At 36.6% G+C, this 15,637-nt stretch overlaps 1 protein-coding gene across 4 annotated transcripts in view; it reads left to right on the top strand.

The window, feature by feature from the left end:
• Imp (IGF-II mRNA-binding protein) overlaps nt 1–14,461 on the top strand; it is a 166,918-nt gene extending 152,457 nt beyond the window's left edge. For all 4 annotated transcript variants that reach the window (XM_074169350.1, XM_023161251.2, XM_023161252.2 and 1 more), the window contains 6 exons: nt 2,348–2,522; nt 2,960–3,162; nt 5,145–5,452; nt 7,220–7,506; nt 7,562–7,807; nt 8,480–14,461. In XM_074169350.1, coding sequence (XP_074025451.1) covers nt 2,348–2,522; nt 2,960–3,162; nt 5,145–5,452; nt 7,220–7,506; nt 7,562–7,807; nt 8,480–8,608 — 1,348 coding nt within the window. In that variant the 3' untranslated portion in view covers nt 8,609–14,461. The remainder of the gene's footprint in view (nt 1–2,347; nt 2,523–2,959; nt 3,163–5,144; nt 5,453–7,219; nt 7,507–7,561; nt 7,808–8,479) is intronic.
• The last annotated feature ends 1,176 nt before the right edge of the window (nt 14,462–15,637 follow it).

The raw sequence follows: 15,637 nt of genomic DNA, 5'->3' as shown, positions 1-15,637 counted from the left end.
TGATACGTTAGAAGAGTCATTCTATTAAAAAACTTGTCCTAATCCCTTTTGCTTGAATGAAAAGTTCAGGCGATAGAATGTTTTATAGTAACCAAAAGTCGATATGTGAAATCCCCACTTGCAAGATGATGGAAAGATTACATTATAACTTCAAAATTCCGGTGTTCGAAACATTGTTTCTTTAGCCAGAAGTTTGTGTTAATAACAGCTATGCCGGAGTGCCACCAAGATTTAGCCAAAGCTAAAGGAGTGCCACCAAGATAATAACATTATCCTGCCAACTCTTCAACCGAGGAAGCGGCTGGACCAAGAATTTTTGGACCCAGTGGCACCTGGTGACTTCGACAATTGCGGAACTAGCCAAATGTTACACCCATGCTCAATCCCTAAAAAGATGGGATGGAATCAAAGGATGCAACCTTGCCAGGATCACCCTGGGCGACCCTGAGAAGCTGGTCCCGAAGAAATATCTGGCGATGACCAGGAAAAATCTACGCTCAACAGTAGGATTTCTGACTGGCTACTGTCAACTAAGGAAACACCTCCATAATATGAGGCTAGTGGACACACCTTTATGCAGGATGTGTGAACAGGAAGATGAGACTGTCTGGCATGTCCTATGCGAGTGCCCGGAGTTATCATCAATAACAGAGTGTATGTTCGGCGAGTATTGGTCTACACCTGCCGATATAAAGGAGATGTCTCCCAGTGCTCTGTCCACCTTCCTGGAAAGGACAGGATGGACGATGACCTAGGAGGACAACTTCTCGGGAGGATGTACAATGGATCACATGTGGACTTAGTGCTGTGGGCTTACACTCACACTCCCTACTCTACAGATACAGAGATGCCGATATTACTAAAGAATTAAACAAGTAAAAGTATTTCGATCATGATGAAAATCATTGCATGGAGCTTTAGTAGAACACTAAATTCAAGATTCAACTGAACAATAATCTGGGGTTGGTCTGGAACTGGCTCAAATGGCTGTGAATACTCAAAGAACAAATGTAGTGGCTTTATCTAAAATATACTCGGACCATAAACAAACTTTGCGTCAGAACTGTCATGAATTAATGAAAAAAAATGTACTACTGTTTCTTCTTATCGAATCACGGTTTTTTCTAACTAAAGGTGTACTCCATCGACGTCGATGATACGCAGGTAGCAGAAGTAACCCCCAGTTTACCCTGAGTTCGTCGACAAATGGGTCAAAATTCATGAATGTATCAGCTCGCAACTACAAGTGACCACTAATGAAAAGGCTTTTAGGGCCAGTCCCAGATGATGACGTTTGGTTCTACCAAGCCCAAATTAGAAAGAGGTAGACCAAAGGTCGCTGACTGATGAGCCCGTGATCCCAATGTTGATTAAGGAGAAAAGAACATGAAAGTCTCAATTATTCCTCTCCGGAATAACAGAAAGGAAGGGAAAATGTTACAAACCTGGACACTAAGTAAATAATTCCAGAAATGGCAAGACTTTCGTAGAATATTCGTCAGCGGGAATTAGTCGTTAACTGTAACCTGGAATTTTAAACGTCGTCACTATTTTGAAGTATCGATTGAGAGTATCTGTAGAAGTCATTTCTGTCAGTTGTCAGTCACAGACATATTCTCAAGATGTATCTTCAAGAAATTGAACAAGCTCGCAACCAGAAACTCAACAGTTGTATACGGTGTATGGATATTCGATGATTTTATACAAGACGTTATCTTTCTCGGGTCGGCTATTGGTTCCTCACTCGACACAACACGATTCAGCGAGATGCGTACTTGAAAAAATATATTGTGACAAATTAATGAATTAACTGTCTTAAACAAATTTATTTCCAACAATATTTCACTAATCACAAACTAATTCATTTATTACAACACTTGGCAACTAACGCTTGATTTATTTCCGCTATTTGAATTTCTTGTTTAGCCACTCTATTCACTTTCTGAACTGCCCTCTTGGGACGGCAAGACGGGCTTATATCGGTAACGGCGTACTAAAAAATCTTCTATTTTCAGTTTTTTCCGTTTTTCTTGAAAGTTTTCTCTACTAAGGTTTTTTTTAGTAACTTTGAACTGATATTTCAATAAAAAAAGTTTAACACACAAAAAATCATATTCCGATGGTTTCAATTTTTTAATTAAAAATGAGGTCTTTGAAAAAAAATCATAAAAATCGAAAAATTACAGCTTTTCGGGAAGGTTATAAGCTAACTTTCCACCATATTCAAACGAATCTTTTTTGTAGGAGAGATAAATCAGAAAGGACTTGTTGCAACTGATTTCCTTTTATAAACAATATCTGCATAGCACTGTATCATATACTAATTGACAATTAATTCATGTTTCAGGGCGGTAAATTCCCTTAATGGCGCCGAAGTAGAGGGTAAACAACTGAAAGTCGAATTGGCTGTAGAAAAACGGGGGCGGAGAGGTCCTCGGGGTCCGGGTGCCCCCTTTGGGGGGTTACCTGGGCAGAGCAGGCAGACAGACTTTCCCTTAAGGATCCTGGTGCAAAGTGATATGGTAAGATTACGTTGATTGGTGAAACAAGTACTACGTGTGTCATTTTTCAAAACTTGTATGTACTTCTCAGTACTGAAAGAATAAGACCACATTTTTTTTCGTTCAAAGATGCAGAAATAGAAAGTCAAACTCTTCTATTCCAAAAACTAATCTCTCGTAAATTTGTCAATACCGTATATTACATTTTCAAAATGTAATCGTTTTCAACGCTTGTATGGAGCATTTTGACATATAATGATGTAGTAGCGAAGGATATTAGTTTTTCTTATTGTTTTTTTGGGTATGTAATCTTTCACAATCTGAAAAATGAACAAAGATAAATCAATAGGGAATTTGCTGGTGTGTATTAAAGTTCACCCCGAAAAATCACTGGGTAATATGAACCACTGTTTTCTTTATAATATTCACGTATGTCACTAAATTATAATTTTGTTCAGGTGGGAGCAATTATCGGCAGACAGGGTTCAACTATCAGACAAATTACGCAACAGACAAGGGCACGAGTGGACGTCCACAGAAAAGACAATGTGGGTTCCTTGGAAAAGGCCATCACCATTTATGGTAACCCTGAAAACTGCACGAATGCGTGCAAGAGGATCCTGGAAGTTATGCAGCAGGAAGCCAATAACACGAATAAAGGGTAAGTTGAAAAAGATATGGTTCATTGGATAAACTAGTTCGTAACATCTGAAACCCTTCAGAGAGCTCAGATGAACTAAAAGACTCCTTGAACTTCATATTGGCCTAAATGCATGTTATAATCCTTTCATATGCTAACCCTGGAATGTGTTTAGGAGGCGGAGTTGGGGTTAGAAAAATAAAACAATCGATATAGTTGAAAATTTTCAGTCTAGGTGTTTTTGGACAAAAACAATACTGTAACGATGCCCCAGCCTCCATATTCGCCAGACATGGCTCCATTTGACTTTTTCCTGATTCCAAAAATAAAGAAAACCTCAAGTGCTCGTCGTTTCATAAGCATATATGATATCAAAAGTGCATCGCTGAGAGAGTTGAAGGTTATCTCAATGAATTAGTTTGAGTCTAATGAGGACTGATATGAAGGCGAAAACATTTCTGTTTTTGTCAAAAAATTAAAATTCTCACTTATTCTCTGAACATACCTCGTGCTCTACCAGTTGTACTTTGTAAAATCTTTTGTAAAATGGTACCCCCTGGAAAAATTGATATACTATTCGACTTAGGAAAAAAAATGAGTAAGGTGGTCCTTCAATATGTAGAAAAATGATATGGAATTCATTTCAAATCCTTTCAAGTAAGTCTACTGGAAACAAAGGGTGTAATCAATTTGAATATTTTTCTATAAATACCGTTCTTCTCAACTGCGATTGCCGAAGTCTTTTTGCCTGAATTGGATGATCTGCCCCTGTAGACATGAGCCTTAACATGACCCCACAAGAAATAATCGAAAGGCGTTAAATCACACTATCTAGGCGGCCAATTGATGGGCCCAAACTGTTCACCGAAGGCGGCTCTTGATTGGGCCAATGTTTCGCGTGCCGTGTGGTATGTGGCACCGTCTTGTTGAAACCACATTTCAGGCATGTGCAATTCTTCCATTTTGGGCAGCAAAAAGTCGTCAATCATCATACGGTAGCGCTCGCCATTCACAACAACGTTTCAGCCGTTGTCGTCTTCGAAGAAGTACGGCCCGATGATGCCACCGACCCATAAACCACACCAGTGACTTTTTCGGGATGCATCGATAGCTCTTGCAATGCTTGTGGCTGGTCTTCACTCCAGATGCGGCAATTTTGCTTGTTGACGTATCCATTCAACCAGAAATGAGCCTCTTTGCTGAACACAATTTTTCGATAAAAATGTGGATCTTCCTCCAACTTTGCCAGCGCCTATGGGAGTTCGTGTGGCTTCAATTCTTGCACCAGCTGTATCTTATAAGGTTTTACACCCAAATCCTTCGCAAAATTTTCCACGTAGTGGAGTAACAGAGGCCCAATTGCTGCGAACGGCGGCGAATCGACATTTCACGGTCATCACGAACACTGGCGGATACAGCTGCAATATTTTCTTCGGTCCTCACTCTACGTATGCGTGTTAGTGGTTTAATGTCCAATAATGTAAACTGGGTTCGAAATTTAGTCACAAGCTTCCGAATAGCTCCCTCAGTAAGCCGACGAAACTGCCCATAAATTGGAAGAAGTGCACGATGCACTTTCTTCACCGAGCATGATTTTTTATGATAAAATTCAATAATTTTCAAGCGTTGTTCATTCGTAAGTCGATTCATGGTTAAATTATAGACCAAACTGAACAAGTTTGACAATGACACAAGACACGATTCACGCGTGATCTGTCAAAAATAGTGTTGCCAAAAAGATTCCAACAAAAAAATCACTCATTATAATAGCATCATTAGGTGTTTCAAGCTGAACAAAATTACATTAGTTGGAATTTTCTAGGTGAATTGATTTCTGAGATGACGGATTAAAATGAAAAAAACATTTCTTGGTAGTATTATTAGCAAACTGAAAATTATTAAAATTCAGCAGGTCTCCTTGAGCTTCTAATGGAAGCTCGATGTGGCACACACTGTATTTAATCGCTTCTTCTTCAATTAACAAAGTTAATTTTTTCTTGTAGAGAAATATCTTTGAAAATACTGGCCCACAACAACTTGATAGGCAGGATCATAGGCAAGGGCGGTAACACTATCAAAAGGATCATGCAGGACACCGACACGAAAATCACCGTGTCAAGCATAAACGACATCAACTCCTTCAATCTGGAACGGATCATCACCGTCAAGGGGACGATAGAGAACATGAGTCGAGCCGAAGCGATGATCAGTTCGAAATTGAGGCAGAGCTACGAGAACGACCTCCAAGCCATGGCACCCCAGACGATGATGTTCCCGGGTCTACATCCCATGGCTATGATGGCCACTGCTGGTAAGACAATACTTATAAGTCAAAATATTTTATTTACACTGTTTTCTCTATTCAAAATGGTTCAGTGAATTGGAAGGTTGGACACCTGACATTTTCCGTACAATAAATAAACGAAATAGACCCCAATTGTTTTGCTAAAAAATAATCACATAGTTTCCTTTTTTTCTATCACGTTTATATATCTGGCAGGTTAATTGAGTATGTAGTATCAAGATTGTTAAGATCGATTATATCTCTAATGGAACGGGATATTGTGAAAAAATTAACAAAATCGAAAATTCAAATTCGGAATTCAACGAAGTTGAATACCGATTTTTCATTTGATTTCATTGATCTTAGTATATTATTGGTATTATTTTTATTAATTTAGTAAATCATGAATTACTCAAGGAAAACGGGGCTATTGATATATTGACTTGAAATAGTTCTCAACCATGGCAGTGTGGTCGTAGTATCAACTTTATCGGTGTATTTCATCTGTTTGGACTTCCACCTTCAAACCATCCCTTCAAACAAACTTTATCGGTAGTTCCCGGTCTACAAGTGGATAGTATCAAAGTAAGGTATTCGTAGTTGGAAATGAAAAATTGTATATAATCTTATTTTGATCGTTATATTCGCTTGCCAATATAAATCACCTGTTTCGAGACTTTTGTAGCTACTCACTGAACCTCCCAGGAGATATGATATTTTATTGTTATAGAAATATTATAATAATTATTAAGAATAATTATATAATTGACATTAAATGAAAAGAACGTAACACAGTTCAATTCAAAAACACCTGTGCATATTTGACATTCACATAAATCTTACCACTCAGTGGAATCAAATTATATTCCGAGATGAAATTCAAGAATTATTGTATCAGTGGAATTTGAATGAATATTTTCATATTTTCCTATCGAAAATTGTTTTTTTCAGTTCAATAATATTTAATGACAAAACATCAATTATATTGAAACTTTCATTTATGGCTATTGATAAGAGATTATCATAGAATAAACACAAAAACTTTTATCGTTTGTATCTATTTCCTATATTCATGTAATTGTTCAATCTTGTAACGATTATAGTTCATCCTTTCATGTACATGGTGTTTAGAAATTAGATGGTCACATTTATACAAAAATAGTTCCCTGCGAGTAATACATTGAAATAGAACTTGACTCTTGATAAATGAATTGAACCATTCTGAAACATGCATCGTTTTATTAAAGTTTATGCCAAAAATTATTTACGGTTTTCATCGAAACCTGGAAATAGTTTAATTTCAATGCGAGTGATAATCTGTTGGAGTTTCGAAGGTTTCAGTCGTTTCTTTCCCGAAATAAATTTTGAAAAATTATGTATTCGATTTTACAGTACAGGAATTCGAAATCTAACCGTATGATCATTAATATATCAATTATAGAAGTTCTAAATGTAACAATGTAACAATAGTTTTGAAGTGCAAAAGCACTGTACGATCACTACGATTTATGAAACTGTCTTTCGGGTTGAAGAATGCCCCAACTATATGGCAACGTAAGAAAAATAAATATTTAATTGAGGAACGCTGACATCCCAACGCGTTAAAATAAATAACGATACGAACGATTGATTTCACCAAAAAACATACATGTTTATAATAGGGAAAACACCATAAGTCAAAACTATAACAAATAAGTACGAACAAAAAATTATGCATTAAACTAATTTAATTGAAGAATACAGTTTGATTGGTTCAACATATAATATATATTCTGAAAAATAAATTTCATCCAGGAATTGGATATGGATCAAGAGGCCTCTACACTGGACAAGCTCCCTATCCTGGCATGTACCCTGCAGGATCGTCTCAAGCCGGTGGCGATACCCAAGAAACGACATACTTGTACATACCCAACAACGCAGTAGGTGCCATAATCGGTACTAAAGGTTCCCACATCAGAAATATCATAAGATTTTCCGGTGCCTCCGTTAAGATAGCTCCCATAGACGAGACCAAACCCCAAGAGACGCAAAACGAGAGAAGGGTCACAATTGTTGGCTCCCCGGAGGCCCAGTGGAAGGTAATTTAATATTTTTGCCGCTTGTGGTGTACTTCAATATGCATCTCTTTCTCAGGCCCAGTATTTGATTTTCGAAAAAATGCGAGAGGAAGGATTCGTAGCTGGTTCCGACGACGTTCGACTAACGGTCGAGATAATGGTGCCAAGTTCTCAAGTAGGAAGAATTATCGGCAAGGGCGGTCAAAATGTACGCGAACTGCAGCGAGTGACCGGCAGCGTGATCAAATTGCCCGAACAAGGCGCCTCTCCTCAAGAAGACGAAACCACAGTTCATATCATTGGGCCGTTCTTCAGTGTCCAGGTGAGCTATTTCATTTTGATAGGAATGCCGATCAAGGGGAATTTAATTGAATATAAAAACTGGGTACGAATTATGAAAATGTCTCAATAATTTTTCAGCTAATGGGATAAAAATGAAAAAGAAAAAAATTTAAACTTTCTGGATTGCTATTATTGAAACTACTATTTCTAGGCAAATACATATTTTTATTTTAATATTGTGTCAAATGGCAAGAAAATCAGAAGGTAGTGCCTTGTGTGGTGTTCAGTGAAGTGTAGAGTCATCCTAGAATAATAAAATACATAAGAAACCGTACAGTTCACATATTAAAAATTCATCTTCTCTTAACTGGTTTTTCTGCAAATTTAAATGAATTATCATGATCAGATCCTAGAAGTATGATCGATAATTAATCAGTCTATGATAAATAATCTACTGTTTTCATTAGAGTGAATCAAGACAATTGATATTTTTTTGTTTGTTCAATGAAAAATTACTCTCTCCAAGTGTTTCTGTATTGAAATGTGTTCAATTTCATATAAAGTTTTCTACAACTAGGTACAAAGAAGTTATGAAATAACAATAAATATTCCAATCAACGAGTATTTATTGAAAGTTTGTTATTTTCCAATACTTACAACTTTCAGTGCCTCTTGAGAATGCATTTTTCATTAAATGATGATTTTGTTTCAGTCGGCACAACGACGCATTCGTGCCATGGTCCTGCAGTCCGTAGTGCCCCCGCAAGGCCGGCAGCGCCCCCCAAGACCACAGAAAGATCCCAGTCAATCGGAAGGTACATCATCCGAGCCACAACAGTAGTACTAGCTAGAGCAACACAAACACTGCCTGTGCGCATGGGTTTCACCATACCCTATTGTACACGAAACGTCTCTTCGATGCCTTCCACTCGTTTCAAGAAGCTCCACCCCGTACGACAAGCGCAGGTCGTGCTTCCAAATGAGCGAGGGTGCGCCTTGAGTTTTTGTTTTCTTGATTTTTTTTTGAATAGTTATTATATAGTTGAGTTGATATATAGTGGAAAGTCTTTGACGGGAATCGTCCTGGAATAAGGTATGCGTCGAACTACGTGCCTACTAAACAGAATCTACCTCAAATAATCAAAATATATTAGATTATATAGCCACTGAAATTTCCGTTATTTACACACAACAAACATACAACCGAACAACCGCATATTTTTTTTTACTATTACCTGAACTTCTGTGGACACAATAACCAAAGATACCAAGCCGATGTTCGACAGCAAGAGTCCAGTCATCGTGAACATCTGAAGAATTTGCACACACACTACATCAAAGAAACACAAGAGGCGTACAGTTCCTTCGGAGTTAACGTGGCTGTTACATTTTTTTACTACTACTACCGTAATAAAATACGAGTGTGAATGTGAAAAAAAAAGCTTTAAGTAACTATTTCGGACCTTGTTTTAGTTTATTAGTGTATTGTGTTTGGAGCTAGGCGGTAGATGGTGCGTCGATAGTTGCGATTGTTTCGAAATTGCGACGAACTCTTTGCCAAGTCGCCGGGGAGTTTATTTGGCCGAACGGCATTCGGACGAACTGTCGTTAACAAAAGTACCGCTTAGCCCCAATTGTGACTGTACTACACCGGAGAAGGTACCGCGATACCTAAACCAAACTGAAACTTGAAAATGGACAACTTCGTGTGCGTGAATGTGGTGAAAAATAGACATTTTTTAACTATTATATTATTGTTAGGCGATTTGTTGAAATAAATGTTATTTTCCGTCGGTTCGGGGTTTGGGCAGGTTCCGAAAAATGTATTATTATTTGTTGGAGTGTCGGGACTGTCGCCCCTCCCCGCTCCGCGGAAGCATGCAAAAAAAGAGCGGTGAAATTTAGATATGCCAAGATGTAGGAGACGAGTACGAGAGGAAAACGGCCTCCTTGAATGCCTTGCGTCAAGGCAGTTAGAGAGAGGGATCCTCTCGTTCCTGATAGTACAAACTCGAGAATATAGATGGCGTTAGGACAGAACGCCAGGCCGGATTTCGTGCGGGTGGGTTATTAGGGATCATTCGTCACTTGAATGGTGTGGAGGTGCCTCCAATCTAGCCCCTACTCTGTTTACTTTTTTTTGTCGAATTAAGTTGGTGGTTTCGTATTCCCAGCTGTTTCTTCATCAAGATATTTCACTGCCAAGCCGATATGTGCCTAGTCAGTGTTGAGCAGTCGCAGGGTTTGATCATCTTTTAAGTCGTAAAATATAATTGCTGATTGAGAACAATATTTCATCTATTTCGTTCTATTTGAACACACGTCGAATTCTACTGAAGAGCATATTCAAATACTATTTGTCAGATTCTTTCTTCTGTTTGATTGAAAAAAAATCAAATAGGAAAAAACATCGTTAAAACTTTTTGATGCAAAAGGTAGGTTTAGGTTTTTTTGACAAACTAGGTTTTATTTCAGAATGCTATTTCCAAACATTCGTTTGGAAATAGAGAAACATGAAATATAACGGCAAATGAAAATAAAATTTTGAATCGCTCTCTGATGCCATTTTTCCTATATGAAGAAACTTCTATTTTTTTTTCAATTTGAAAGTATTCTGAATTCTTAAATCCCATTGAATTCAACAACTGAAATATTTGAATAATAAACTATGTTACTGAGATAAAAAAGCATGGAGTTTACTTTTTTCGCCTGGTTTTAATGCCCATGTTATTTGACGTGACTACTAAAGCAAATGATTGGCTGACTTTTTGTGGCGAACGATCCCTAATAACGCATTCCCATGAAAAACCGCGTTGTAAAATAACTATTTTTGATAAATATTGTTTGTTGGGGTGGATATCTTTTTGTTAGATTTTTAAAAAAATTTTAGACGTAGCGGGGTCGCTATTTTAAACTAAAAATAAGAAATTGTGAAAAAATGGATATAAATTATTATATTGAGAATATAAATATATTTATTACTTTTGTGTATAAAAAAAATGAGAAGAGAAAAAAATTTTGAATCGTTTGTACAGAGTTTATGAAAAGAGTGCCAAAGTGCAAGAAATGTTACCAGGAGAGCTTGCTTTATTTATGATAAAAAAAAATGTTAGTAAAAGGGTACATATATTTATTTTCGGCAGAATGAAGCATAGAGAAAAGAAACACTCGTCATCCCTCTCATACAACATTCTTTCGGGAAACTCTCGCAAAAGCCATCTACAGTTAATGTGGTAATGTAGAAAATAAAAATTGGTAAAAGATACAATCATATAACATCGCACAAAACAAACGACTTTTAGTACAAAATGAATGTAATAAACAAAGTGTAGAAACAGTTCCAACATTCAAATGATCCATTTTTCACAGAAGATACCATCAGTCTATTGAGAAAATCTAACGTTGGCTGATTTTCTTTCATCTGCCTTCAGTATCTTGTAGCAGGTGAAAGAAATGAAGAGCTGTCAATTTTCATTATTTTTCCATTTCAAAATTATCGTAACAATCAAAACGTTACTTTCTGACCCCCCAAAACAAAAAAGGTTGATTGTAATACTGAAATGATCACCAAGATCACCAAATCACGTAATCAATTGCTACCAAAGGCAGTCTACGCATACGTATATGTTTTTCAATTGAGTTGAGATTTCATTTGTGTCAATTCATCTACCAAAGAAATCATACACGCTAGGAAACTAGTTTGAATTTTTTCTTCACACAATTGATACTTTCTGTTTTTTCTGTTACGTTTTCAATTATTCGATTTGTTTTCGAAAAATACGTTGCAAATAGAGTTTGTGGTCGTTCTTCAAATAATTTGCTTGAACGTCAGTGCCAGATAAACTCCACAATTCCTTTTCATCCTGAGAGCCATTATATAATAATTTTTGATTATTCCTACAGGGCGAGTCTGAATGTTGAATATTCAGTGGCATAGGAAATGTCGTAAACAAATCAGGACATGTATAAACTAGGAAAGCTTTGTGATGTTTGGTTCGCCCTGTATCTCACACGTGTGCGAGGACAAAAAGCGTTCTCGTAATACAGAATAATCACTGCTTATACTGGGCGATTCAAATGTGTCCATCCGTTAGGGCTTGAGACATATTATAATGTACACGGAAGGTTGAATGGCACCAAATCAGGGAAATAAACAATTATGAAATTTTTACTGCTTCCAAAGTTTCAAAAAGTTTTCTGCAGCCCCTTCAAGCTTCAATAAAAGTGTATTTATTTTTCAAGAATGAATTCCATGCATCTAAATGTGTCAAGCCTATTCTGTTTGAGAATTCCACACGGATGTGACATTTGGGTCGCTCTGTATAGGCCCGTACGAAAATTACTGTTGGTCGTTGACTTAAAAAAGATGACTGACAATCCATACATATACAAAGTTATGGTATTTCATAGTGCCTACCATAAATTCCGATTGAGCGATTGATTTCGATTGGATTAATATTATGTAACACAAAAGTTTGACCTCCCGGCTATATTGTGTGAACCGTTTAATATTTTGTCGATATCATAAAATGAAAAAAATATATATAATAATAATCATAGATGTTGTGAAGCGTGAGGCAACTTTTGTTTCGTTGTTTAAATTTGCGTATTTCAAGTGATTGTCTGTTTTGACAAATGTCGAATTCAGTCGTCTCAAATCGGGATCGCGTTATTCTATAGTTATAGTTTTTCTTTCTTGAAGTTATGCATTTTTTTTACATGTAATTTTTACGAGTTTCATAGATTTCTGACGTGTCCGAAAAAGCTACGTTCTGCAGGCGAGTTACTCTGTTACGTCTACTTGGTGTTTCAATGCATTGACTTACATATTGATTTGAGATCTGAAGGACCAAATATTTCGACAGTTGATCGAATTTATGGCATGACATTTTGGAGCCTTCAAAGTGTAATTGATTTCGAATTTCTTCCGAGATTCGCAAAAAAATTCATTTTAAATATTTGGAAAGAATATCGGCCTCTTACGCAACAAATATCTTTGAAACCAAGAAGTCGTATAACAAAGAAACTCGTCCTTCCGTAAAAATACATAGCCGTAGAAAAGCCTTGGTTTGGGTTAATCTGACTTTCTTTTTTCCCGATATACTTGAAGTAACATCAATCCCCGAAGGAATTTTCGTTAATGAGTAGCTACTCATGTGAGTAATTTAGAAACGTCCGGATTAACTCAACAGAACTTTTCTGACCGAGAAATCAAAGTCATTCTATAGTATATAGTACATATATTATCATCTGGTATTTTTTATATTTAATTGTTCGGGTGAGTGGGTACCTCTCGACAATCAGTTTTAGTATTTTCGAGTTAAGCCTCTCACCCACTGTGGCTTGGCGGTTTTCAACTTCTTTGTTTGTTCCAATAGATAAATCATGTCAAATCAGTAAGTTCCGATATGGCTCGACATCTGCGGGTTGGAAACCGTTACTTCCACATTTTTTAAAACCACTATAGTTTATAGTACATGTTACATAACGCTAGACGGAGACTGATGTGTGCAAACCAGCCCGCTGTAGAATTAGTACCTTAGTACCGGATAAATGTACCGTTTTCAGCCAGAATATTGTTCGTCTTGCACCTTATAGATTCTTTTGTCTTTTCTGTCTTGTCGAGTTATAAGCTGATGATACACTCCCGTACGAATATTTTGTACAATATCCGAAGGACTAAGGAATAATTATTGAAAAAAAAACAGATGTAAACTACCTCAGTAATTATATATTTGTTGTTCATGTTTTAACTTGGGTATTGATATAAGTTTATATTTTACTTATGGTGAATGCTATTTGTACTACAACACAGTTTATATATTAGTGCATAGTTGCGAGTTTTTTTGAGGTGTGTCACTGTTTTTGCCCAGTCGAGCTTTAAACGTGCAGGATTCAGATCGGTTTTGGTAACCACCAAGACCAGTTTGATGCAAATCTTATTAATGAATCTACAAAATAATAAAACTCTGCTTCCTCAATCTGTTGCAAGTTCCGGAGAGCCAAAACATATGTTGAATGTTTCTAGGTGTAACTCTGTTGAGGTAATTCTTTTCTGCAGATCAGGGCTGTGGCACATCCAAATTAATGAACCAGAAGTGTGTTGTGAATCAAAACCCACTTGTATATTGTTATACTTCTACTGTTGTTTCTGGTGCTAACTACTATATTATTGAAGGTGCTTGGTGGCAATTCGACGATTGTCGCCGTTATCGTTACACCTGTAACATAGGTAGGATCATCTGTGGATTTAGGAAAAAATTTCAAATACGAAAACGAAACTGGTGCATGTTTCGACGTGCCGTTTTTTGCGGTTTTTTCCTGTGCCATTGTGTATTTTATTGTATGTCAACATCTACAACGCAGCCACAGAGTTCGAAATGATTTCTCAGGAATATCAGCTCAGGTAATTTTTTTGAATTGGCTTTATACCTACGGATATCTAGTAGGGTTAAGTGATTTTTCTTTGAAATGGTTTTTACACGCTCCCGTTTGAATTAAATGTTACACCTCTGTAGATGATGATGACAAGAAATGAACAGTTTGTCATGTGGTTAATGTATAATAATTTTAGATACTTGGCGATCATTTTCCAGACAAATAAACTTGTTTTTTTATTCAATATGGCATACTTAAATCCAAAGTTTATTACACACACTTATTTCAGTTAAATAAATAAATAGTGTTCCCTCAAGTAGTTGCGTTTTATTTTCCTGTACCTAATGGTATTACATTTACCAATTTATTATACAAGATCACTTTTATATGTTAGATTATATTTCACAAGTTACCGGAACATTTGAAATAGTTATACATATAAATCAACTCCTCATCAATCAATCACTGTTTAGTACTTTGACAAACCCTGATATCTAATCTGATAGTTCGTACTGAAACCTCTGGCGTGAAATGAATCTATTGAAAACTCTTTCCCAACACCAGAACAAAATACGGTCTCTCGACGCACATTTCGCTAATCAAGTCCTCTAGAGATCATTGTGACTATATTTTACTATATTAGTGTTTTTATATGCTAGTGACTTAACTACTACCTGTTATTAGTACCTATCTACTACCTGTCACTGTTTCCTCTACAGAGAAAACACATAACAAATTAGAGGTGTTATAAACAGGTAGTTTAGAACCGAGTTTAGAATAGGAACAATAACAGGTAGTAGTTAAGTACTACTAACCAGTAGTAGTTCGGTACTACTAGGCCACTAGCATATAAAAACACTAAGATAGTAGTAAAATTTAGTCATAATGATCACCTGGTTAGCGAAACGCGCGTCGAGAGACCGTATTTTGTTCTGGTGTTGGGAAATTGTTTTCAATAGAATATCACTTTGATACTACTTTCCTTATGATACCTTGTATTCAATGAAAACAAAATAGTTAAGGCTTTTGTGGCCTAGGTTTTCACTATTACTATTTTTTGGTTTGATGGCCGTCGTTTTTCTGAATTTCTTCCTGACGTTTTGCTGGGGCGAGTGGCTAGCTTCTTCAGAGTTTTATACATCCTGAGTTATCTCTGATGACTGGAGATTACACCTGTGTAAAGCGTGTTTTGTTGACTTAGATACTCTGGTGTGCTAAAACCAGGTAAATTGCGTAAAGCGTATTTATGTTGACTCTGGTAGTTTGGTGTGCCAATACCAGAATCAAGTAAACTAGAAAAAACAAGCCTTTTTGAAACAACTACTTTTCTATTTACTTTGGCTCCAAACATTCGTTATGGAATTGATTCAGATATCATTCACAGGAAGGCCACACAATATAGTATATGAAAGAGAGAAAATTTCACTTGCATGAAACACTGTCATCCTCAATGGCGGATATAGATGTTTCGCAATGTTTCTTATTGCCTCTC

This window comes from Leptinotarsa decemlineata, unplaced genomic scaffold (assembly GCF_025532065.1).
Source record: "Leptinotarsa decemlineata unplaced genomic scaffold, Ldec_3_MD MMD2_P_RNA_scaffold_5, whole genome shotgun sequence".
Lineage (NCBI taxonomy): Eukaryota > Metazoa > Arthropoda > Insecta > Coleoptera > Chrysomelidae > Leptinotarsa > Leptinotarsa decemlineata.
The sequence above is the reverse complement of the archived record's forward strand: the minus strand, read 5'-3'. Positions and strand labels throughout refer to the sequence as shown.